The following is a 27,041-nucleotide window of genomic DNA, read 5'->3' as shown; positions in this document are numbered from 1 at the left end:
TAAAGAGAAAATGCAATATCTTTAAGCATCAAATCCATAACTACCAACTTACTAATCTTACATTTTGAAATTTACAAATTCAAACTCTCTATACATATTATATAATCAATATCAATTCAATCTTTGGATCTTAAAGACAAATTGAGAACTAAAAAAAGCTTATTATCATGGACTAAGTGATCCTATTCAATTTTCCTCCTTAACATTGGAGGTTGTAGTGTAATCCCAATATGTACCAACAAGAGACGTGTCATAGGCATCTGTAGCTAGGGATGAACTACATTCAATCATATTGATTTGGATAATCTTGACAAATGTTAAGCGACTAGCCTAGTTAGTTAAAAACCTTCTTGTAAAAACAAAAATTATCAAAACCAAAATAAAAATAACCTTTCCTCTAGTGCCTTTATCTCTTAATGCAGGTAATATAATGGTGTTTTAACAAAAAAGTTCCCTTTGGTTAGAGCGGGATGTATTTTCTCACCACTTACGTAAATTTCCCAACACTTTGCATTATATAGTCAATAAATCACATCAATCCTTATTGACATAAATTAAGAAGATTGATTTCCTGATATAAAACATTGTGAAGGGTGGCTATTTAAAACGAAAATACTACCTCTACTATGCAAGAGTTTGTCGTGTGAGATTAAATATAACAAAACACTACCTCCCCTATGCAAGAAATTAAAGTAATCATAGATCAATTGAACTAGGGTTAATCGATGGATGAACACAATAGAATAATAAAACACAAAGAGGACAATGATTGAACATTTGTAGTGAGTAGTTCATTCATCTAAAATTTCATACTAATCAAAGATTATTAATGCCATACATCCATCCAATGACTCATTGAAATCTTCTAGTGAAAGCATTATCATTTGCATTGATTAAATAGAGTGAATGCATATATTTGAAGTTATTGAAAATAAAGGTTGAATGCACAATCATGAAAAATAAGCCACCACTCTTTGTAATGCACAATAGACTTTATAGACCCCACAAAGGGTGGTGAAGAGTTATATTTCATTAACCACTACCCACTATGAGCATTTAAGTTTATTTAAGTTTATTGGTAAATGGTACTTGAGATTCAATAATAACATTCCGTCCAAGTGACATCCTCCAACATATTTCCAAATTGTAAGCAAACTACTGACATTTTATGAAAATTATCACTTGCCATAAATACATTTTTGTGACTTATCAAATTCTAACATTACTATCCCCTTAATATTTAGATTTGATGGATGCATATTTTGCCTATCAAACTCTAACCTTGCTGTCCCCTTAAAAGAAGACCTTGAATATAATAAAAAAACATCTAATGTGATTCAAGATAAGATATTTCTTTGTTTAAATGATATCTTTGAATGCACAAATAAATTTAACAATCTGAAAAACCTTACATCTTAATTTTTCCCAATTTCTAACCAAATTTCATTTTACAAAAACAAAAAGCAAGAAGTTGGGTGGTTACGCTTTCTTTAGAATTGAGATTTTCCCCGTTTCGGAACAAATTTCAATTTCCTTAATTAAAAAAATAAAAAACACTAGGAAAAAAGCCAAAAAAATTGCTTTGTTACACTTCTGCCCATCCCCTCGCTCAAGGCCGCTCGAGGAAGAAGACATTTGAACTTCGGGCCGTAAATGGCTCTAGAGCAGGCGACAACCAAACCGTTGAAAGGGAAGCAGTAATCCAAATGGCTGTAATCTAAGCCAAGGTTCCACTCCGGGTGTTTCTGTAGAAGCACCATGTAGTAACAGTCACCGAGAAGGACCACATCGGCACAATTTCATCGGTTTCCGATTTCTAAACACGCTTAATTCACGAGTACGCAACTACTTTTCCAGGTACCTATCTTGACATTTCATGTCTTTTAAATTAGACAACGTGAATTCAATTCACTGAGTCAAGACTGATTTGGTGCGTCGTTTTTGAACTAAAACTGAAAAATTACTTGAGTATGTGGTTTCTTTTTGAAATAAAAGATATCAATTTTCATTAATAGTACAATATATAGAACAAACTGGGGTTTAGATAGTTCTTGATCCCATTCTCTTAAGATTGTTTTTCCTACATAGGCCATATACCTACTTGTAAAAGGGGGCTGTGAACAAAGAGCTCCTCAAACTTCTTAACACACTTATGAGACGTCCGATCTAGTGGATATAAAAAAGATACTAAACATATCTATACTGATAAGGCCTGGTATAGTTTTTATCTATAAACATCGAAGAGATAGCAAACAAATAATACCCGACAAACTTCGATGAACCAAAAGGCCAGACATGATATCATTTCTTTCTGCAACTTATTTATTCAAAATTTGTTGGTTGTGCATGATGATGATGATGGGCTTCGTTCCCTCTGACAATCATTTGAACTCTTCCTTCTAGAGTTTGATTATCTTCTAGCCAATGTAAGGGTTCACATATGTAGGTAAATAGTAGGTCTACCTGGAATTGGCCAGCATGAATAGTGAGTGACGAATTGGTCTAAGTAGAAGATTATATTAATCATTCACACAAACGGTTGCAAATGATTGATATTATTACCTTTTGGGATTGTTGGGAGATATTCTCCTATTTCTAAGAGTTACCACGTAATTATCATCATTCTCCTTATATATTTGGTTAATTGAGCACTTCTCTGTTTATTTTTGAAAATTTGGATCATAACAAAGAGAGGATCTTGACACATAGCTCCACCTCTTATTTTCATGCATCTAGGCTTCCTCCTTTGTTGTTCCTTTTGTTTGCCCCGGCTTTATATTTGGTTAATTTAGCATCTGTGGTGATTTATGTTCTCTGGTTATTTATGTGAGAGGATCTTGACGCATATATTCACCTCCTATTTTCATGTTTCTAGGCTTCCTCCTCTGTTCGTTTGGTTTGCCTTGGCTTTAGCCTCCATGGTTAGCCATCAGGTATTTTGTTCCCCAACCTTTTTACGTGGGTGAATATTATTTCAAAGAAGGCCAGTAACAGTACACTAATCTTCTCAAGGATTTGCTTTTGCCTTCCAGTTTCACATTGCCTTTATACTCTATCCTACCTTCAGGGCTTCAGTCAATAGCTTCCAATTGGTCCCATCAAGCAGGTATCTATGTCCTTCATTTGCAGCCAATTTAATTCCTTCCAGAACTGCTATTGCCTCTGCCTAGTTATTAGTTGCCTTCCCTAGAGCTTTACTGAAACGTGTGAATGAGAAACTGGATTCACGTTTGAGGCACCTTCAAAATTCAGTTTTATGAAGGGAGGTCCTGGAGGACTACACTGTGTTTCTCCTTCGGATTGTTTTTCCATTTCTCCCCTTTGTTTTTAATTTCCAGATCCTCTGTACCACAATCTTGTAATAGTTTTTCTTGTTCTGGGCTTTTAAAGGCCTCTTCCTTCCTGGGTATTGCCTTCATTGTTTCAATTTTATTTTCTCTGGTTTGAGCATTGTTGGCCTATTGATGGCTCTTGACCCTAAATATCCTTGCCCATTGCCATCCTCATCGATCTTTCTATTAGGAGATGTTTGAGAGTTTCCTCCTCCCTGCAATTATAGCATAAAGTGGGTCTTTGAATTCCCTTTCTCTGGAACTTGTCCTGCATTAAAATTCTGTTTTGGATATGCTAATTTGGGACATTTATTTTGGTCACACACTCTTCACCAATTTCTATCTTTGATGTTTTTGTTCATTTCTTAGAAGAGGAGTGTAGAAATGTGTTTTACTAAGAAAGATCCTGAGCAACCCATTCCCCATTGAAGTTGCTCTGCCTTTTGGAATAAGGAATCTTCGTTAGTTTTTCTTAGGCAGTTTCGCTCAGGCCATTAGGCCAAGTGGTTTTAGTTTTCCATTGTCTTTCTTTTAAAACGATATCACCCATTGATATTCTGCAGTATCTCAATAGTCAACTATTTTGATCCACCTTCAAAGATTTTCTTTATTTGGGTCAGGACGGAGTCTGTTTCTCCCCTTTGTTTTAAATCTCCAGATCCCCTATACCACAACCTTGGAGGAGTTTGTCTTTATATGGGCATTTAAAGGCCTCTTCTTCCTAGGTTATTGCCTTCATTGTTTCAATTTATTTCCTCTGATTTGAGCATTGTTAGCTTATTGAAAGCTCTTGATCCCTAAATATCCTTATCCATTGCCTTCCTCATTGATCTTTCTCTTAGGAGATGTTTGACAGTTTTCTTCTTCCTCCAATTATTGCAAAAATCGTATCCTTGAATTCCCTTTCTCTGGAGCTTGTCGTGCATTAAATTTGTTTTCTAGATATGCTACTTTGGGACATTTATTTTGGTTGCACACGCTTCACCAAGTTCTATCTTTGATGCTTTTGTCCATTTCTTAGAAGAGGAGTTTGTAAGCTTGTTTTGCTAACAAAGATCCCGAGCAATCCAATCCCCATTGAGATTGGTCTTCCTTTTGGAATAAGTGATCTTCCTTAGTTTTTCTTTGGAAGTTTGGCTCAGGCCATTATGCCAAGTGGATGTTATTTTTTCTTTGGAAATTTGCCTCAGTCCATTAGGCCAAGTGGATGTTAGTTTTTCTTTGGAAATTTGACTCAGTCCATTAGGCCAAGTGGATGTAATTTTCCATTTTTTTCCTTTAGAATGATATCACCCATTGATATTGTGCAGTATCTCAACAACAACTGTTTAGATCCACCCATTACCTTCAAATATTTTCTTTATTTGGTCAGATCTGAGTCTTGTACCAAAGGATGTCATTGATTCCAATCCCCATTGAGATTGGTCTTCCTTTTGGAATAAGTGATCTTCCTTAGTTTTTCTTTGGAAGTTTGGCTCAGGCCATTAGGCCAAGTGGATGTTAGTTTTTCTTTGGAAATTTGACTCAGTCCGTTAGGCCAAGTGGACATTAGTTTTTCTTTGGAAATTTGACTCAGTCCATTAGGCCAAGTGGATGTAATTTTCCATTTTTTTTTTCTCTTAGAATGATATCACCCATTGATATTGTGCAGTATCTCAACAACAACTATTTAGATCCACCCATTACCTTCAAATATTTTCTTTATTTGGTAAGATCTGAGTCTTGTACCAAAGGATGGCATTGATTCCAATCCCCATTGAGATTGGTCTTCCTTTTGGAATAAGTGATCTTCCTTAGTTTTTCTTTGGAAGTTTGGCTCAGGCCATTAGGCCAAGTGGATGTTAGTTTTTCTTTGGAAATTTGACTCATTCCATTAGGCCAAGTGGACATTAGTTTTTCTTTGGAAATTTGACTCAGTTCATTAGGCCAAGTGGATGTAATTTTCCATTTTTTTCTCTTAGAATGATATCACCCATTGATATTGTGCAGTATCTCAACAACAACTATTTAGATCCACCCATTACCTTCAAATATTTTCTTTATTTTGTCAGATCAGAGTCTTGTACCAAAGGATGGCATTGATTTCAATCCCCATTGAGATTGGTCTTCCTTTTGGAATAAGTGATCTTCCTTAGTTTTTCTTTGGAAGTTTGGCTCAGGCCATTAGGCCAAGTGGATGTTAGTTTTTCTTTGGAAATTGACTCAGTCCGTTAGGCCAAGTGGACATTAGTTTTTCTTTGGAAATTTGACTCTGTCCATTAGGCCAAGTGGATGTAATTTTCCATTTTTTTTTCTCTTAGAATGATATCACCCATTGATATTGTGCAGTATCTCAACAACAACTATTTAGATCCATCCATTACCTTCAAATATTTTCTTTATTTGGTCAGATCAGAGTCTTGTACCAAAGGATGGCATTGATTGCATGAGTCATCCTAGAAGAAAGCTTTTTCTCTGTTACAACATAGTAGTTTAACACCCAGAAAGTGTAAAGTCCTAAGCACCAAAGTACTAGCTTTGTGTAACTCAAGAAGGCTACCCATTGTTGCCTCAGTTGCTCTTCCTCTCACTTTAGGTTGGCTCTTCTCCAACACTAAGGGGGTTTCCCTAAGTAGGATTGTTAATGCTATGGAATGGAGGCTCTACTTGATGGTTGAAGAGTAAGCCTTTACAAAACAAGTGGTTGTATTAGTGGTGAAAGGATGAATGTTTTGAGAATAATAAGGTGATGGAAACCCTAAGACTAGTGCCTACTAAATCTTGGCCAAAATGGAGTCAAGGGAGTGTGGATTTAAGAGGGTGAATGCATGAATATTTAAGGCAAACAAGGTTCGTTATACATACCACAAATCAGCTTTAGCTTGCTGAAAATTATTGTAGAAAACTAACCTTGGAAGCTAGGGGTGCTAATCTTAAACATTGTTATGAAGGTGATGCCATATTACTCTAACAACAACTTAGTTTGTTAGATGCAAGATTAACATAACAATGATAGATATAAGAGGGATTGTATCCTCACTTTACAACGTCCAAATGACAAATAATCCATTACAAAGCCTTCATAGCAAATTTCAAGGGTTTCTTACAACAATAAACAACATGTGAAAAGTAGTGCAAACATAAAAACCTGACATAAACTACAAGCAATATCTCCAAATTTTCCAATAAGCTTGTCTGTATGATGTACAATGTAGCCCAAGGGAAGAACTCCTTCAATCCCCAAGCTCTCAACTGTCACCCCACAAATGGAGAGAAAACTCCTTGGTATAGAGGGAGGCTCTTCTGTCTTGTAAAGTCCTAAACTACCTAGGCCTGTTACATGACTCCATTGCATCATACTAGCATCATTTTTACAATGTCCCCGCAGGGCTGTGGAATTTGGAAAACAAAATGAGAAGAAGAAGGGGCTTAAAAGCATTGATGAAGTCTGGATCTCAGATTGATCTGATGGTGCTGGAATGCTCTAAGTGTACTTTGATCATAGAATCTTTGAGAAATCTTCAAATGCAATTTGAGCGGTCAACAAGTCTCATGGAGTTCCTCGTACCTGTTTGTTGAGGAATGCTAGGCCTCAAATTCGTTTATTCTACCGATATTTCCATAGTTTGTTAAAGATTAGATTTATGGGCTTTGATATATCTTTGATCAACTATTTATTTCTGTTGATAGATCACTAAAAAGGCACATCTAGGCCTTGCAGTAGTGAGAGCCATGTCCTTGATCCTTTAAAAACATAATATTATTTCCTTTAATGTAATAGGTTGGGCATTTAAATATAAGGTGCTCTTTTGTTTCAAATGTTAGCTAGAAAAACCATAATTGTTTTTATCTTTATATATGTCTGCTTTGCCTTGACTTGTAGTTGATGTGATCTATTGAATTAAAAAAATATCGACTCCACTAATTTTGCTCTCTTGATGAAGTTTACATGATATTGATCATAGTGTTTTTACCATTGCATATAAGATCCAAATTCTTGTTTTTGTGGTTCTAGAGAAACATGTAGACAAATATTGGCGAATATGAGATTATTGCCTTATTTTAATAGATTCATTAAAAATCATTTTTAATCATTTTGTAGTGTATTTACATGTAAAAAGTCTCATTATTATTTTATCTAACAGGAGGAAGTTTGAATATGGTGGGTTCATCAGCGAATAGCCCAAGGCGAATGCTTTCTTTATCTAGGGAAAGAGCATTTGTATCCATATTGGATGATGAAAAAGAAGGCAGATTTGCTTTATCAAACAAACAAGGTGCAAAGCTTTTGGAGGTTTATGGATTTGTGGGCTCTATCTCGACCATTGTGGCTGCAGGTGAACCAACTTGCTTAGAAATACTTCTTAAGAGGATTTATGAGTCACTCATTTAGTCACAATTCATAGTTCATTAGTTGAACATTTTAAAATAGAAATAACACACATTACAAATGAATTGTTTTTAGATTAAAAACTCTTATGTAGATACCTTATTATTTAATTTCGTATGTGTATAGGATAGAAGAGTAAGATAGCCCCATCGAATGCTTGTTGTTATTGGAAAATGTAACTAGGTTCGGTCTTCATAATTGTACTTGAAGTCAAAATGTAATATATTTGCCAAAAGAAAAGCAAAAATAATTTTTATTATTTTTGAATTGGCTTATTAAAGCATGGGTTTCATGCTTGGGTCAAATGTATAGGTCAAGCCTCCATTGTAGGCTTTACGATATTTGTCAAAGTCAATTTGTTTTTTGATTAAAAGACTCTTTCATCATCAAGTCAGCCTCCTCAACGACTCCTTCAAGTTGGCCTCAAAGAAACAGTCATAAAATGATTCATGTCAGCCTACAATAAAGACACATCTCTTCATGGTTCATGTTGGCGGCTCATTTAGTATGGTCATACCACTATATATACAAGCCTATGATTTTCGCATAACACAATCTCAAGTTCGGATTTCAGAGTGCCTACTTTCGATGATTACATAGAAGTTCAAACATAACTTCAGAGACATAATTTGGGTGATAAGTTCGGATATCACAATATGATGACTTCAATTTGGTGCTACTTTAGAAGGAGAGGCTCGTTACATAAATAAACTCGTAGTACTATGACTTCAATTCGGTGCTATTACAGTGATGCTCTCATAGTTTCTTGGTGCTATTATAATGATGCTATTACAGTAGATAAAGGAACTCAGATTGTTTGTAGAGGTGTTCTCTTCGAAGACAAGTGTGAAGAAGAATGACAGGTACAGGAAGCCATGGAATTGATACATGACAAGGTTGACTTGATGGATGGAGGATGTCTTGGTTTAGATTGTAAGGGTCTTGGTCATCTCATCTTTTGAATCTACTGATGGAAGAATTTGTGATTGGGTTTTCCCCTCGAGGGGGGTTTTGCCCTGGCAGCGTGCCTACGTCTTGTGTTCTCTTCTATTTGTTGCTCGACATTAATCTTGATGATAAGAAAAGATAATTAAAAGATCTAATACTAATAATGAACACATCACAAGTTAATTTCATTATGAGGAAATTCATTTAACTGCCATCTCTATCGATTTTCCGACATGATATTGGAGCTATGGTCAAAGTCAAAGGCAGTTTGAAGAACACGTATATAACCTTGAAGCATTCTCAGCGCTGTCAAGATCCTTGAAGGTGACAAGTGATATTTCAGTGCTGCCACAGGGAGAAACAATTCAGTCTTTTCAGAATAGGTTCAAAATTATTTTTGTGGTGACACAGTCTCTTCATTTCGTGGCACAGTCTCTACATCTCGGTAAAGGCTATACATTGCTCCACTGTTCAGAGAAAAGCTCACATAAATCTCAGAAGGACAAGTTCGAATACATCTGAAATGGAGTTCGGATGTCACAAATTAAGCTCTCGATGATGAAACAAAAGTTTGGATTTAAGAGAACAAGTCGTCGGTGCTATAACAGAGATTAGAAGTTCAGAGAGGGCAGAGGGTTCGATATCATTACTTGGATAGGATATCTATGCTTCCACAGTTCGATATTATGTATACACAGTTCAGTATTATCCCTCCCATAGTTTGGTACTGTTATAGGCTCGGTGATACTATAGTTTGATGCCTCCACAGATTCGGTGATATGATACATGACTTGGTGCTACTTCATATCACAATTTGGGTACCATCTTAGTTCGGTGTCACTACAACGACAACAATTTGTTGATGTTACAGTGAAAAAATATCACAATGAAGAAATTGGATCAACCTTCAGAGAACAAGGATCGATGAATTCACAATCTAGAAGAGATATATATTCAAAGGTTTTTGATCAAGTGTCACAATGATCTAGTTCGGATTAAATTCAAATTGATCAACTATTTTCTTGCAAGCCTTCTCTACAACATTCAACAGATTGAGAACAACTTCTAACACAAGTAAGTATTGTGATCTTTGTGCTTTAGTCATCTAACAATGTGTTTACAGTTTCCAAGGAGAGCATCAAGTCCTATAAATCATTGATCTTTCAATTAAAGAAGTTCAAGGTATGAAAACTCAAGGTACAAATATTTATAAGCTTTTATTATGTCTTAGATGGTCCATATAATTCTAGCCTAGACAAAAGAACCTTGAACCTTACCTTGTAGGATTTATAAAGCAATCTAGGATGTCAAGTAAAATCTAGGAGTCCCTACAAGGTTTGTTAAGAAAGAAAGGTATGTTCTAAACTACAAAACATTGATTTCCTTATAATAAATGTTTATTCATTTGATAATTTATTACTAACATCATTATGTACAACTATATTGAACCATAATGATTCTTGCTTTGGGTGATTTATCACTCGATAAATCTACCCCTTCACATCTTTAATTGTTCTTATAGAACCCTATACAGGTTCTTTGGAAAACTCTAACCTAAGGGAATGCTAATGTTAATGTCCGAAACCCTAAAACTGCTTAGGGTTATTGAGAAATGCTATTTAAAGGTTTTTGCTGATGATGTCATGTTTGGGATTTCGGTATGATCATGAAAACCTAACTTGTTAGGGTTGAATGATGCTTGTATGAGATCTCGAACCTTTGAAATTTTGGAATAGTAGGGTTTGCTTTGCTATGTTATGAAACCCTAGATCTTTAGGGTTTGGTTAGGCCTTTGAGCAAAACCCTTATTATGTATTTAGAGTCCTAGGAATGAAACCTAGGTATGTGTCCATTGGTTGAAACACTAGCTTGGTCTAGGATGGTATATATGTCTAACATTGCTTGACATATGATGTGCTTATGATATATTGATGAATTCCTAGATATATATGTTGACTTAAGTGTTAATAGTAATGAGTCCTAGGGTTTGGAAACAAACCCTATTCAAAGTTTGATGGTCTAAGATGATGTTTGGAAAATCTAGGGTTTAGTAGCTAAAACCCTAGTAGTAGTTAAAATCTCTAAGCATGTATCTATGAATCTATATAGTGATTGCTGAGAATTTGTAGATTGAAATCTAGGGTTTACATCAAACCTTAGTAGATACTAGTCATGATGTTGATTAAGCTTTGATTGGTTTTGATTGTTGAAGCTCATATATGAAATCTAGGATATGTATGAAAATCTTAGTGAGTCCAACATATGAATTTTGAAAGTTGTTAGATTCATTGATTTGATTTGTTTCTAGGGTTTGCTATATGAAGGAATTTGTTGTTGAAAGAATATTGAAACCCTAGATATAATGAGTTTGATTGATGAGCTATGAATGTGAGTTAAGGTTTGTAACTAAACTTGAGCAAGAAGTTGAAATATAGTCTCTTGCTGATTATGTTTGTAAAGGCTAATGCTTCCGCTATTATAAGTTTTTGATATGGCTAACTTCATGCTTCTATAATTTTGGTTGTACTTGCTATCTAAGTTGTGCAGGTACATCATCTTCAAGTTGGTGAAGATGATCGTAAGTAAAGCTGATGTGATAAGCATGACATATGAATGACTCTGATAAGAAGGATGGAAGCCATGAAAGATTCTTCCATGTCGTAAAGAAGAAGTAGAACTCCCTAAGTTAAGAAGGATTCTGGATGAAATCTCCCTATGATAAGAGGATGGTTGAGAATATTCCTTGTATAGGAATGATTAGATCTTATCTATTTAAGAGGGAGTGACAGGTATGATTCTTTGCTTCATGTGTCATGCACTAGACCAGGACTAACAACCGTAAGTTCTAGTGAAGGCCATGAGTGAGAGAAGGAAATTGGAGAATGCATTTTGAGGTGTTGCTAAAAGAAGGAAAGCAGGATCCAATTGAAGAATATGTTGCTGCATATGAAGTAGGAAGGAAAGTGTATAATTGAGGAACCTTCTGCCAAAGATTCGATTGATAGTCCTACTATGAAAGGTTGAGAAGCAACATCAAGTCATTTGGAAGCCCCCAAAGGTTTGTATTTGATTATGTGAAAGTATATTGTTGATTGGTGTTGTGTTTTTACAAGTAAATCTCTTGAAGGTTTTGATAGCATGCTGGTTACCAATCGGTTTGATTGGGAGAGATTTGTTGTTCTTGATCTACGGGATCAAGGGGTGTTGGGGCTTTGTGAGTGAAGCATTGCCTGGGAGGACATTTGGCCGACAATTTGTGTTGATGTCTAGGTCCCAAAGTTGGAAGAGTGGCGTTGGTCATTGAGCTTTGACACGCACTTGGATCCTTGGGTTGATGGTTAGCAAGTAAGCCTGATGTTACCTAGAGAAGCTGAAATCTTGAGTCCATCCTAGTCACACCCATATAGATTGCCATGTTCAGGAATCTAGTACGTGGCATTGTGGTGCCTAAATTGTTGAGAGACCAATGGATAGATTTCCCTGGTCAAGAATCTAGTCCATGGCATTGCGATACCTAAATTGTTGAGAAACCAATGGATAGGTTGCCTTGGTTAGGATTCTAGTCCATGGCATTGCGGTGCCTAAACTTCTTCATAGATGATGTGGTTTGAGATCTTCCTTATATCTCTTTGATTATATGTAAATATGAATACCTCCCTAGTTAAGAGGGAGTGCTGGAAAATGTAACTAGGTTCCGTCTTCATAATTGTACTTGAAGTCAAAATGTAATATATTTGTCAAAAGAAAAGCAAAAATAATTTTTATTATTTTTGAATTGACTTATTAGATCATGGGTTTCTTGCTTGGGTCAAATGTATAGGTCAAGCCTCCATTGTAGGCTTTAGGATATTTGTCAAAGTCAATTTGTTTATTGATTAAAAGATTCCTCCATCATCAAGTCAGCCTCCTCAACGACTCCTTCAAGTCGGCCTCAAAGAAACAGTCATAAAATGATTCATGTCGGCCTACAATAAAGACGCATCTCTTCATGGTTCATGTCGGCTCATTTAGTATGGTCATACCACTATATATACAAGCCTGTGATTTTTGCATAACACAATCTCAAGTTTTGATTTCAGAGTGCCTACCTTTGGTGATTACATAGAAATTCGGACATAACTTCAGAGACATATAATTTAGGTGATGAGTTCAGATATCATAGTATGATGACTTCAGTTCGGTGCTACTTCAGAAGGAGAGGCTCATTACATGGATAAAATCACATTACTATGACTTCAATTCGGTGCTATTACAGTGATGCTCTCACAGTATCTCGGTGCTATTATAATGATGCCATTACAATAGATAAAGGAGCTTAGATTGTTTGCAGAGGTGATCTTTTCGAAGACAAGTGTGAAGAAGACTGACAGTGATAGGAAGCCATGGAATTGATACATGACAAGGTCGACTTGATGGATGGAGGATGTGTTGGTTTAGATTGTAAGGGTTTTGGTCATCTCATCTTTTGAATCTACTGATGGAAGAATTTGTGACTGGGTTTTGCCCTTGAGGGGGGTTTTGCCCTGGCAACGTGCCTACATCTTGTGTTCTCTTCTATTTGTTGCTTGGCATTAATCTTGATGATAAGAAAAAATAATTAAAATATCTAATACTAATAATGAACACATCACAAGTTAATGTCATTATGAGGAAAATCATTTCACTGCCATCTCTATCGATTTTCCAACAATTATGAATAAATTTATATTTGTGTTTTACTTGAGAGATAGGTTATGTTGATTGTTTGGCTGTTGAGAAACCACCTTGGGCCAACATGGATGTTCTCTAGTGAATACTGTTGAGAAATTAGGTTGACTGTTCATTAGGGTGGATTTCTCTTCTTTGATAATAGCTTGTGAATGTTGTTGGCTTCTTATTAATATTGATTGTGTTCTCTTCATCAAACAATTACCAAACATACAAAACATGAAGATCACAAGAAACAAAGAACACAAGATATAGGATCCAAGTGAGGGTGAAAACCTAACAAGGGGGAAAACCCAGAAAAATTCTCTTCTTATAGAATCAGATCAAAGTGAGATATCCAAGACCCATGACCATAGAAAGACTCCAACCTTCTAGATGCCAAGTCAGACCCTCCTTCCACATAGTAAATCAATAAATAGCAAGAGACCAACAAAATGTACAACATCAGAAACAAACCTTCAACAAAAGATGTGTCAAGGCAGAACTTCCACAAATCCGAGCTCTAGAAAAACCCTTCTTCGTCAATTTCAGACTTTGGCCGTCTTTCCTTTGCTATCTTTTTTTGCGATATTTTAGAATAGATCATGGGAATTGCTTGTGTCCAAATGAGCTCAATTCACCCTCTATTTATACTGTCCAGAGGGGTTCGAATATACATGTCTTCTGGGGCAGGGCCAACTTGGCATCTAGAGGCAATTTTGACCCAAATTACATATTTGAAAATCATTTTTCCAGGCTATAAATAAACCTTTGACTTTGACCAATACAAATAATAATGAGCATGAAGAGAATGCTTAAAAAAACAATAATTTGACTTGAGCATGAAAACCATGCTTGAAAAATTAAATTTCTTTTTCTTCTTTTTGTTTTACATAAAATATACAATGACACAAGTACAAAGATAATTATGAAGATCGAACCTAGTTACATTTTCCAACAAATACTATAGTCCACCTTTTCCCAAATGGGCATGGAAAACTATTTGCAGAAACACTTCTGGCATTTGGTAACATCCTTCAATACAAAGAAAACAACTTATTGCAAGTTGATGAAAATTAATAGTTCCTTCATCCCTACAAATAATTTATAATGTAATGTTTTAGAAATTTCAAATAGAACATATCTTATAGATTGTCTTAACTTTTTGTTAGTGTTGCATCTCGATACCACTATAATTTTTCCCCTACATGGAGATACAAAAGTCATTTAACAAGGATTGTTAGCCACACAAATAATGTTTGAATTTTTTGTTTGTTTGTTTGTTATGAATAGATGAATCGACAACTCGGCCAGTTTTATACTCACATGAAACGAGGTTGATTCCAACCACTACCACTATAACCTCTAGGTGCCTATATGACCCCTTTTGCAGACACATGTATCGAGATATTTGAACCTCAAATCTCTTGGTACATAACACTTCACTATCACAACGATCGCCAAATGAGCTGTTCCTTGGGGGTTGGGAAACTTAAAATTGTCTCCTCTCAAATTTTTAATTTGCTAGTCCATGTTAGTGGTTTTCCCTATTAGTTGTGCTCTCTTACCTTATATCTTTTATATCTTGCCACATTCTTTATGACATGTTCTCCTACCTATATTTAACCATTAAGCACTAAAGTGGGCATAATCACTCTTCGTCTTCTTATTGATGTTGGTTAATCGCCTTCTGACATAAAGGAGTTATGTGCAAATTTGGAAAAATAATATTGTGACTTGTAATATTTTGTTTATGCCTTGATTTTATTTTAATTTGGTTTTGTTTTGGCTTTTATTAGATCTCCACTTGTGTTGATGATTGATTCTTAATTATTTGTTTCGAATCATGTATCTATTGTTGATTAACTTTTATATAGTCTAGTTGGGATGGGATTTGAAGATCTCTCATGGGGTGAACAAGGACATACACAATTTGTTTTGCATTCCAATAGATAATAGTGGTTATGGATGACATTTTTTTTGGGAACACTCTATAATAGTGAATTTTGACTCAATCCATACAATGCTAATTTCCTTTGACATTTGAGTTAGGTTGTAGATGTTATCCTAATTGATTTTTTTTTTAGATCTTGGAAGTTCTATTTTTCATTCTTCTATGCTTTGGCAATGGCATATTCTTCATATGTGCACAATAACAACATTGTAAAGGAATTCACATACAAGGACATAAGGTAGGAGATATGCAAGCACAAGAGAAGAATCGCTGTAATTGTACACATGCTGTCCACTTATTTGTATTAGCTATATATAGGAGTACAAAGTGGGAGAATGACTAAGTTTGACCAAATCTTTAATAAAATACAATAAAGTGGATGAGTCATCAATTTGGACCAAGTAAGTTGAAAAGGTGGGATTTTAAAATACATGTTCATTAAACTAAGTGTCATTGTTAGTTTTGTTGGAAATGTAAGTAGGTTTGGTCTTCATAATTATCATTGTGCTTGTATCAATATGTATTTTATGTAAACGTAAAAAGAAGAAAAAATAAATTATTATTATTATTATTGTTTTTATTTGTCAAAGCATGTTCTTCATGCTTGTAGGGTTATTTGAGTCAAAAGAGAATTTATTATGAGTCAAAGAAATGTAATTGAGTCAAATTCCCATTTGGACTTCTTGTAAGAAAAGAAAAATAATATTTTTCGAGTCAAAGTGTCAAAAATGTCACCACAAAGACCAAGTCGGCCTAAAGAGGTAGCCATTCGACCACCTGGACATGTATAAATACAAAATAGCTCAATATCATTTGATTGTCTATCATCACTTCAATTTTTGTGCAAGGAGGATTTCAATGAAAGTCAAAGGAGAGAGAAACAAGTTGATTTGTGCCCTAATTTTGTTCACACGTTCGAGTTATCTGAGGCAGATTTTGTGATGTTGCAGGGCCGAAAATTTAGGGATTGACTAGAATTCAAATATTTGACTAGCATTGACTTTTGATGATTATGACTTGTTGAAGATGGCTTGGATGGTTGATTTGGGTCTTTGTGGCAGTCTTGGTCTTGATCTTAGGTCTTGGATATCTCTCTTTGATTTGATTCTATAAGAAGAGGATTTTCTTGGGTTTTCCACCTTGTTGTGAAAATTCCAAACACGAAATTCTATTGCAGTCACTGATTTGTTTCTCCTACTTATTTTCCGCAATAAGTTATTTACAAAACCCTTCAGTAAACATCAAAGTAAATTCTATTGCAATTGTCACATAATAACATAGAGAAAAGAACAAAGAAATACAAGCACAAGAATCAATCTCATCAACACAGTTATTTTTGGACAATTGTCCCTAGAAAAACCCAATGCAGGAAAACCGGTGCAACAGATGAGGGTTTATTTATTATTCTTTAGCAACAATATCTTTACAAGGAATGATTTTGCAGCACATAGAGAAACCTTCAAGAAAACACCCGAGATAATTTTCCTCCTCCACTTGGAGAAAATTCCAACACCCTAGAGACCCTCTAGCCTTCACCGTGTCACCCCTGCATCATTTGTGTGAGGATTGCGTCACCCCTGCATCATCTGCATGAGGACTGCGTCACCCTTGCATCATCTGCATGAGGACTGCGTCCCTAGCTGCGCTGTCTCTCAGAGCTCTCCCTCTGCACTGTCTCTTCGAGGCACTGCGTCACCTCCTCCTCAGTCTTTTACTGATACTGATACCCTCCTCTTCCTTCACCCTACAACTCTTCCTCTAAAATCGAATTCTTTCTCCTTGAGAATCGATTTACCTCGTGTTACTGAGTATTTGCCCAGTCTGTCTCCAACTGACCCTCATGTCTCCTCGTATACTTTTCCTGTTGATGAATCAATGACTGTGATCTAATCTCTAATCAACGGCTAAGATTAAATTAGACTTGATCTTCATCTCTTAGAAGCTTCTCACCCATATTTTCATTAATACCCATTAATATTTTTATTTTCCTAAGTTTAGACTTAGGAACCCTATTAAAAATATTAATTATTTTAATAAAATACAATTCGGGTGGAATTTCACCAAACTATTTCTAGGTCTTGGAGATCTCATGTGTTCCAGCCTCTCCACAAAATTGCGGAGCTAGAGCACATCCGATGCTATCCAAAATCAACACTCCCTCTTAGCGAAGAATGTGCTCTAGCAACACTTCCCAGTAGAAGTATCACAGTGATCCATGACATCGGCCCTCTGTGCTATTGATGCTCTGCTTGTTGCCCCTCATCCACTGCGCTGCTGCAATCTGTACTGCTGCCCATGACACTGCCATTGTCACTGCTATATCTGTACTGCAATTCCCTCTCAATATGCTGCATCATGCTGCCCATAGCACTGCCACTGCTAAGTGCTACACTGCAACTCCCTGCACTATTCGCTTATGCTAATGAGACAGATTCTCAATCATTCCCATCTTCTCCCTGAAATAAACAAACTTTGTTCTTCCCAGAGCCTCTGTGAGAATGTCTGCCACTTGTTCTTCTATAGGAGTGTATGGTAACTGTTCTGCCCCTCGCTGGACACAGTATCTGATAAAGTGACACTCGATGTCATTGTGCTTCGATCGATCATGAAAAACTGGATTCTCAGAGAACTTGATGCAACTCTGATTATCACACAAAATATTGGTCGTTTCCATCCTTCTCCTGAGTAGATTCACAAGCAACTTCCTAAGCCATATGGCTTCACATGATGTTGTGCTAGCTTCCATATATTCAGCTTCAGTTGAGCTCAGAGCTACAGATTTCTGTTTCCAATGTTGAAACAATACCCAATGGTATTTTTCCGATCTACTGAACTTATAGCCCAATCTGCGTTAGTGAACCCACTCAGCTTGATGTCATTGCCTTAGGTGTACATTAATCCATGCTCGATTGTTCCTCATATATATCTGAGAACATGCTTGGTTGCTGCCCAGTGCGCCTCTTTGGTTCCACCATGAACTGACTGAAGGTGTTGACAGCGTAACAAATGTCTGGCCTGGTATTGACCAGATACATTAGGGACCCTATGAGCTGCTTGTACAAGGTGGGATCAACTTCTTTATCTTCAGACGCATCAATTTTCTTCCAGTTGGTAATCATTGGAGTAGCCATAGGTCAACAGTGATGCATTCTGAACCTTTTCAAAATCTCTGTAACATATCTTCCCTGTCTAAGGAAAAATACCACCCTTTTGCTGCCAAACCTCCAACCCCAGAAAATAATGCATCCGTCCCAAATCCTTCATGTCGAATTCTGTAGCTAGGTTTTCCTTGCAATCTTTGATGAGCATGGATGAACCACTTAGAAAAAGGTCATCGACGAATTAGAGACTCATTCTCTACAATCAGATAGTAGAGGTTGGGATTTGTGTCACTCTTGACAAATCCCATCTTGTGCAAGTAACCATCAATTCAACTGTACCATGCTCTCGGTGCTTGTTTAAGCCCATTCAAGGCTTTTTTCAACCTGCACACATGAGATTTCTTCTCATGTATCTCAAAACCCTCTGGTTGCTCAATGTATACTTCTTCTTCTATCACCCTGTTCAAGAACGTAGTCTTGATGTCCATCTGGTGAATCTCCCACCCCATCTGTGCTGCAAGGTATATCACGGATATAAAAGAAGTATACCTGGCTACTAGGGTGGAGGTTTCTTTGAAGTCTATTCCTTCCTTTTGAGCATACCCCTTAGCCACGAACCCGGCTTTGTATTTTTCCACACTGCCATGTGCAACATATTTGACCTTGTAGATCCATCGTGAACCTATAACTGACCTATCTTGAGGTCTAGGCACCACTTCCCAGACATCATTGACCATTATGGAACTGTATTCCTCCACCATAGCATCTACCCATACTTGATGCTGAATGACCTCCTGAAAACTAGAGGGTTCTCCAACCTGAGCCACTAAGGCTTAGTATCTATCTGGTTGTCTGCGCTCCCTTTTTTCATTCCTAGGGGCTCCAACGAAATCCTCTGCATCTCGTAGTATCTGTCGAAGTTCCCGACTCATTCTTTCACTGGTAGTGGGTTGATCTATTTGCTCCTCCTCTTGAGACTCCACCTGCTGTGGTACCTCTGGATTCTTGTCTTTTGGAGAAATACTGGTGCTGATTTCTGCTCGTTGAAGTGGCTGGACCAATGGATTATCTTTTGACTGCTCTTCGGAAGGCATTTCTCGGGATTTTCTAAAAGCTTTATCTTCCATGAACTTTACATCCCTCCGTACCACGATCTTCCTATTCCCCGGAAGATAGATTCTATATGCCTTAGCATTCTCGCTATATCTCACAAGATATCCTTTTTCTACAGTTTGATCCAACTTCTTTCTCTTTTCTTCAGGTATATGGCAGTACACCAAACTCCCAAATATTTTGAAGTGACTCACTTTAGGCTTCTTTCCAATGAAGACACTCTCCAGAGTAATCTTACCTAATGCCCTGTGAGGTGTCTTGTTCTGGACATATACTGCTATGTTGCATGCTTCTACCCATAGAAATTTGGGCATATTCTGATCATACAACATTGCCCTTGTTGCTTCAACAATAGTCCTGTTCTTCCTCTTTGCTACTCCATTTTGCTCCGAATTGTATGGAGCTGTCCACTCGCTTCTGATGCCTTCCCTTGTGCAGAAATTAGTGAAGTCCTTATCAATGTACTCTCCACCATTGTTTGAGCGCAACACTTTTATCCTTTTCCCTGTTAGATTCTCAACTAGAGCCTTAAACTCTTTGAATCGATCAAAAACCTCATCCTTGGTTTTTAGAAAGTAGATCCAAGTCTTCCTGGAATGGTCATCAATGAAGATGAAGAAGTATTCGACACCACTAAGAGATTTTGTGGACATGGGTCCGCAGATATCTGAGTGTATCAATCCCAGAACACTCTTAGCCCTATTGTTACTTCTGGAATAAGCTGCTTTGGCGTACTTGCTTAGGGCGCACCCTCTGCATACGTCATCTCGTTTGGTACCTAACTTTGGAACTCCCATGACGGTTCTTTTGAGAATTCTTAGAGCCCCATGGTGTAAGTGCCCCATCCTCCTTTGCCATAGTTCATTCAAATATTTTTCTCCATTGCTGCCTATCAGTGCTATTGGAGATTCTAGCTGTAACTTATATAGTCTGTTATTTCTGACTCCAATTTGGGCATTCTTCTTCCAACTCGGATGTTTGACATACAATTTCTTCCCAATGAAGAAAACATCATAGCCCTTGTTTTGTAACTGAGATACAGAGAGTAAGTTCATCCCCAATCCAAGGACATGTAACACATTGGTAGCTCGACGCTGATCCCTTGCTTCTGTTTGAAAAACTATAGTACCTCTTCCTATGGGGGTACATTTTTTCTTATTTCCCATGGTGATTATGAAGTTCGTTTGTTCTTCTTGATAGCTCGAGAAACATTCTCTTATTCTTGTCATGTGCGTAGAAGCTCCACTATCAATATACCAAACCTCAGAGGAAGCAGAACTTGCCAAGCAAGCGACTTCTTTTCCAGTCTGGAAGCTAACATAGAATAGTCGTGATCCATCTTCTTCATGCTTTCCTCTTTCCCAGTAGAACTGCGTGAGTCCTTTTGAGTTAGCTGCGCCAGTATCATGCTCCCGATTCATTGCAGATTCTCTAACCCCGTTGCCCGATCTCAACTCTGATACCATCTGAAAATTTCAAACATGAAATTCTATTGCAGTAACTGATTTATTTATCCTACTTATTTTCCATAATAAGCTATTTACAAAACCCTTCAGTAAACATCAAAGTAAATTCTACCGCAGTTGTCACATAATAACATAGAGAAAAGAACAGAGAAATACAAGCACAAGAATCAATCACATCAACTATTTTTTTGGACAATCCGTCACAATCGTCCTCAGAAAAACCCAATGTGGGAAAACCGGTGCAACAAATGAGGGTTTATTTATTATTTCTTCAGCAACAATCTCTTTACAAGGAATGATTTTGCAGCACATAGAGAAACCTTCAAGAAAACACCTGAGATAATGTTCCTCCTCCGCTTGGAGAAAATTCTGACACCCCAGAGAGCCTCTAGCCTTCACTGCGTCACCCCTGCGTCATCCGCATGAGGACTGCGTCACCCTTGCGTCATCCACATGAGGACTGTGTGAGAACTGCGTCCCTAGCTGCACCGGCTCTCAGAGCTCTCCCTCTGTGTCGTCTCTATGAGGTGCTGCTTCACCTCCTCCTCAGTCTCTGACTGATGATGATACCCTCCTCTTCCTTCACCTTGCAACTCTCCCTTTGAAATCGAACTCTTTCTCCTTGAGAATCAATTTCCCTCGGGTTACTGAGTATTTGCCTGGTGTGTCTCCAACTGACTCTCAAGTCTCCTCTTATACTTTTCCTGTTGATGAATCAACGGTCGTGATCTAATCTCTAATAAATGGCTAAGATAAAATTAGACTTGATCTTCATCTCTTGGAAGCTTCTCACCCATATTTTCATTAATACCCATTAATATTTTTATTTTCCTAAGTTTAGACTTAGGAACCCCATCAAAAATATTAAATATTTTTAATAAAATACAATCCAGATGGAATTTCACCAAACGATTTCAGGGTCTTGGAGATCTCATGTGTTCTAGCCCCTCCACAAAATTTTGGAGCTAGAGCACATCTAATGCTACTCAAAATCAACACTTGTGAGGTTTTTGCCCTGGCTTGGAGCCGACATCTTTGTATTCTTTGTCTCTTGTGATCTTCATGTTTTGTATTTTGGTAATCGCTTGATGAAAAAGAGAATCTAAAATATAATAAGAAGGCAACAAACATTCACAAGTAATTATCAAGTAAGAGAAATCTACCTTAATCTACAAGCATCTTGATTTCTCAACATGGTATCAGAGCTAAGGTGAAGGAAAGGCAGTTTGAAGATCACTTCTAGTTGGCTTATTTGAATACAATATTGCAGCAATGATCTCTTCAAAAGAAGGGTTTGAAGAAGTTATCCTCTTAGTAGCTCTTTCTCTCTCAAAGACATTATTGAATGGCTCTCGGAATCATCATCATGTTCTCACTCACTCACACGACAAAAATCTAACTCAAGGCATTGATCCGAAGTTTGTAGCATACAAAGCTTATACTTCTTTTGCTATCATCTTTTGTTTGAAATTTGAGCTCAAGAAAAAGGAATGCGGAGATCTGTAGTATGCTCTTTATCCAAGTTCTATAACTATATGGAAGGTCAAATCTTTGAAACAATGGTATGCGAAGTATCCAAAGATTTAAGATTTGTAAAATCTCTATGGAAGTTGTTTGAACTAATCTTTGAACTACATATGAGGCAAGTAGTAATGCTATGTAGAAAAGTACTGTATAAGAAAGTTCTGGGCATTCAAATCCTAGTAATGAAGCACATCTAAAGTCTGCGGTGATGTTCTATGAAACAATCTGAACTCTCTGATGGCTTACAAAGTTTCTGAAGCTTATATTTCACCTACAATACATGAAGATTCAAGGCTATGTTTGATGTAAGTTCTACTCTTGTATACAATCCAAGTTCTCCTATGACAACAATGCGAAATTATGTGGCATCATTTCAAGTCTCTATTGTAGATTTGAGACACAAATTCGAGTTCTCTAATGACTTGACTGAAGTCTGAATCACCTATCCAAGTTGTGTGGACAAATGTACACAAACCAAAATCTTGAAGAGCGTAGTCTGTAACCAAGATCTAGTAAAGTGACCTATCAATCTCTGCTAAGAAGGCTGGAGTTTGTGACTTGAAATCTGAAAGCAAAGTTTTGTTGTTTCTATGATTCGAGTTCCTAAGACACATCTTTCTCCAAATACGAGCTACAAACCTGTGACAGTATCTCTGTGTGGTGCAGACTTATGACAATCTTTCTATGATGTGAACTTGTGATAGATGTAATGAACTAAGAGTTATGGCTTGTTACAAAACAGGAACATGACAGAGTCTAGAAAGAATGCGAGTGTACTGTGTCATGCAAAATATACCCATGACATTATTCTTCTGTGACATGAATCAAGACAATATCACTATGTAAGAGACCAACATCCAAACTTTTGGCAATCCACTGTCATCTATACCAAAGACCAAGACAAAAACAATGGCCTAAACCTATTACCAATTTGAACTGTGATAACATCTAAAACTTTTGTGGCACTATGATTATATTATGAGGTTATATCTGACGAGCACCAGTATTGCAGCAAAAATGTTGCAACTCCCGGGGCTACCAACTTTACTTTATCAACTCGGCGTTCATACAAACTTGGAGGTGACAGTGCTGTATACACAAGTAAAAGTGATGGTTCTGCCTTTTGTCATTTGTTCAACTGGCGAGAGACCACTAGGGTTTTCAAGCCAGACTTCTATGGATTTAGAAGAAGCTTGATCATTGATGAGGGAAAGAGAAATCTACTCTAAGAGAAAGCTTGTCTATTGCAGTAAGGAAAAAGACTGAAATCCAATGCTAAAACACACCATTTCGTGCCTAACTGCTAAGAGACTATGTTTAAGAAAGAATGCTAGATTAACATCTGTGTTGCACGGGTACCCGCACCCGGGGGTGGGGTTCTCGAACCCGTCCCGGGTTCCCGCACCCAAGTCCCGGATTCGGGTACGGGTTCTTCTCAGACGCACCCAGAAGAACCGGGTTCTTCAAAAAAAAAATTTGGGTTCTTAGCCTTTGACGGGTTCTTGGGTTCTTGGGTTCTTCGGGTGCTTGGGTTCTTGGGTTCTTCAGGTTCTTCGGGTTCTTCAAGTTGGGTTCTTCGGGGTTCTTTGGGTTCTTCATTAAAAAACTAATGGGTTCTTCAATAAAAAAAATAATTTTTTTTATTGAAACAATGAAATTAAAAAAATAAGTTAAAACACCCTAAATCTTAAAGGCAAATATCATATATGAAATACCAAATATCTGATAGACTTAGTCAGATACCGTGATACGCTATACTCATTGTTCTTGGCGGCAGAGCACCGCGACATACCAGTTTCGCAGCAGTGGGCAGCTTCAGCGTGGACCGTGGGCAGCTTCCGGCAGCAGTGGGCAGTGGACCGTGCAGCTTCAACGGCAGTGGACAGTATTTACAAGTTCTTTGTAGAGTCTAGGCTCGTGTTCTCTGTTTTCAGTGTAGTTTTTTCTAAAACATGCAAACAGACTCTTTTTCTATGGTAGAATCTTTGAAAGGCAGATGATATATTTTTTATAACGTATTTGATTTGTTTTAATCGAGAGGGGAAATAGAAGTAGAACTTCCAAATTCTGCGGTAAAACATTTTACACAACTATATAAAATTATTCAATAGATCAAATTTACAACATAAATCGCCAGATTTGCTCTGCGGCTAAGCCCATAAGGAAATTTTCAGGCTTAATATCTCGATGAAGGAAACTCTTTGAATGCACATATTCAATCCTATTAATCTGCAAATCGAAGTAGTAAAGAAGATAGTTTCAATTCATTTCATGAAATATTTCCATGGCCTCCTATATTTTACTGATACTTCTCTTGGTGAACACCTGACTCAATGGCTACTGGTTTACTGTAAAAAAACTGAACTAAGGAGAGATCCCAAATTAACCAGGAATACCAGGACTGAATAGAGATATCTAAGTGGCTGATGCACACCCTTCAAGTCACATTATTTGCAGCCTTATATGTTTCAGTTTTGGGCTGTAGATAGTTTATTAGACAACATCTACCAATGCCACAGATCACAGTATTTGCAAATGTTCCCAGGCAAACGTATTCAATAAAGTTTGATTTCATAAATGGATTTAATAATAAATACAGCAAACAAAATCACAACTTAAATTTAGGAAGAATAAGCATCATGCAAGAATATACGTGGATCTATATCTAATTTTTTAGAATGTGGGAAATCGCTACTTGAAAGTGGAGAAAGTGAAGCACCAAACAATCACTGAGTTATCAAAACAAAACTATAAAATGAATGATTTGTTCAAAGCAATAAAGCTTTAGGATTAGACGCCCATCAGTTGATCAACAAGCATCAAAACAGTCTTCAATGAGAATTCCCTACTGCAGTAATTAAATAAATCCTCGAGACTTGGTCCAAGTATATCTAGGACCATGACATTAAAATCACCTTCAACACTACACAGTAAAATCGAAATCCGTGATTACAACCCACCAGTATAATCGTAATAACAGATCTGAGATTATATTAGAATATAGAAGGAATTGGGTTCTGGTTAGAAGTTAGAACAGCTAGTTGTATTGTATCTTCTTTGTAGAGAAAAGGGTATGCCTTCTACAGCCATCTCTCAGTTCTGTTTTTGGCATTCTGCCATATATTACCATCCCACAGTGAAGTAATTCACCCACAAGACTGTGGGAGTGATTAGTTGCCGTTGGAGTGATTACTATTTATTATTGGTGATAACTGATAAATTTTGAAATTTCAATGTCAATGTTGAATGTTCAATGATGTGCAATGTTTAAATGATTATCATTAAAGTTTTCTTGTTTAAAGTTGAAAAAATATACAAATTCAAATTTCACATATATTATTAATTATAAATTATAAATTTATAAAATATAATTATTAAAATTTAATATTATTATATTACCCGACGAACCCACGCACCCTGTTTCCAAAAATGCCGTCCCCGTCCCCGTCCCTGTCCCCGCACCCACGTTTCCTGGCAACATAGATTAACATGTATGAAATTCAACTATCTTAAGCATGTAAATTCAAAGCATCAACATTCTACTACTGTGCATGTAAATAGCTACAACAAATCTGTTAGATTTTAAGCTTCTGTGGTGGTTTCTTGGAGTAGCATGATCCAGATTATCCATAGTATCATGTTTAAACATGATACTGTGGATAATCCGGATCATGCTACTCTAACAAATCTGTTTTTTTCTTTTTTATCCTTCTATGGAAAAACAAGTGAAAGCTAATCTCTTTTGGTGATGTGGCAGGTGGCTTAGGGATGCTGGTGGATGGTTGGAAGGTTTGTGAGACCTTTAGGTGACCTTGTGTGGATTTCTAGAGGTTTTCTCTCAATTTGGCCTCAAAACAGGGCACTACAAAAAAACCTACAGGATTCCCTGTATTTCTACAAGATACAGCCGAGAGAAAAACGATGGGTGCTAAAGGTGATGGAAGGCTTAGGGAAGGTGGTTGGTGGATGGAATGGAGTGAGAAAATGCCTAGGATCACTCAGAACTCAAAACCAAGGTTGGGAGATGGTTGGATTTGCTCAACATGCTTGGAGAATTTTCCTTGAAAAATGATGAAATTGGTGAGGGTCTTAGTGAAAGTGAGGAATGATCATGGATGGATGAAGTTGGAAGGAGGTTGCTTGCTATGAGATCTCTCTCTACTTTTGAAACACCTGCACTGCATCAAACAATGATATTTGCCCAAAAATCATGTAACCAAGAAGAATTTCAATAAGCTAGAAAAACAGAGTTTAATGAGCTAGCTGTTTGCTTCATGCATGAGGAAAATTTGCAGAATAAGATGAAATCATTGATGAGATCTACTATAAGACTGAAGATGGAAGAAATGATAGCTAAATCCTACACTTGCAAACTGATCAAATGCTGGCTTAAGCACAATAAACTCTAAATTCTATGAGAAAGTAGAATTCTGTCTTTTTGGGGCTGCATGGGGGTCCTTTCCTCAAATCATGATCCCTGAAGGAAGAAGTGAGGCCAAGACACCTACTGACAACTTTTTGATGCTCCTTTTATCGCTTCTAACCTAT

At 36.9% G+C, this 27,041-nt stretch overlaps 1 protein-coding gene across 1 annotated transcript in view; it reads left to right on the top strand.

The window, feature by feature from the left end:
- Positions 1-1,572: 1,572 nt before the first annotated feature.
- LOC149160107 (phosphatidylinositol N-acetylglucosaminyltransferase subunit P-like) overlaps positions 1,573-27,041 on the top strand; it is a 114,982-nt gene continuing 89,513 nt past the window's right edge. The window contains exons 1-2 of the mRNA XM_089436612.1: positions 1,573-1,857; positions 7,457-7,648. Coding sequence (XP_089292738.1) covers positions 7,471-7,648 — 178 coding nt within the window. The 5' untranslated portion in view covers positions 1,573-1,857; positions 7,457-7,470. The remainder of the gene's footprint in view (positions 1,858-7,456; positions 7,649-27,041) is intronic.

This window comes from Pinus tabuliformis, chromosome 5_2, assembly GCF_031772625.1.
Source record: "Pinus tabuliformis cultivar Carrire ecotype Pingquan chromosome 5_2, CPIR1, whole genome shotgun sequence".
NCBI classification, from domain to species: domain Eukaryota; kingdom Viridiplantae; phylum Streptophyta; class Pinopsida; order Pinales; family Pinaceae; genus Pinus; species Pinus tabuliformis.
Note: the sequence above shows the minus strand (reverse complement) of the source record. Positions and strands in the feature narration are given on the sequence as shown.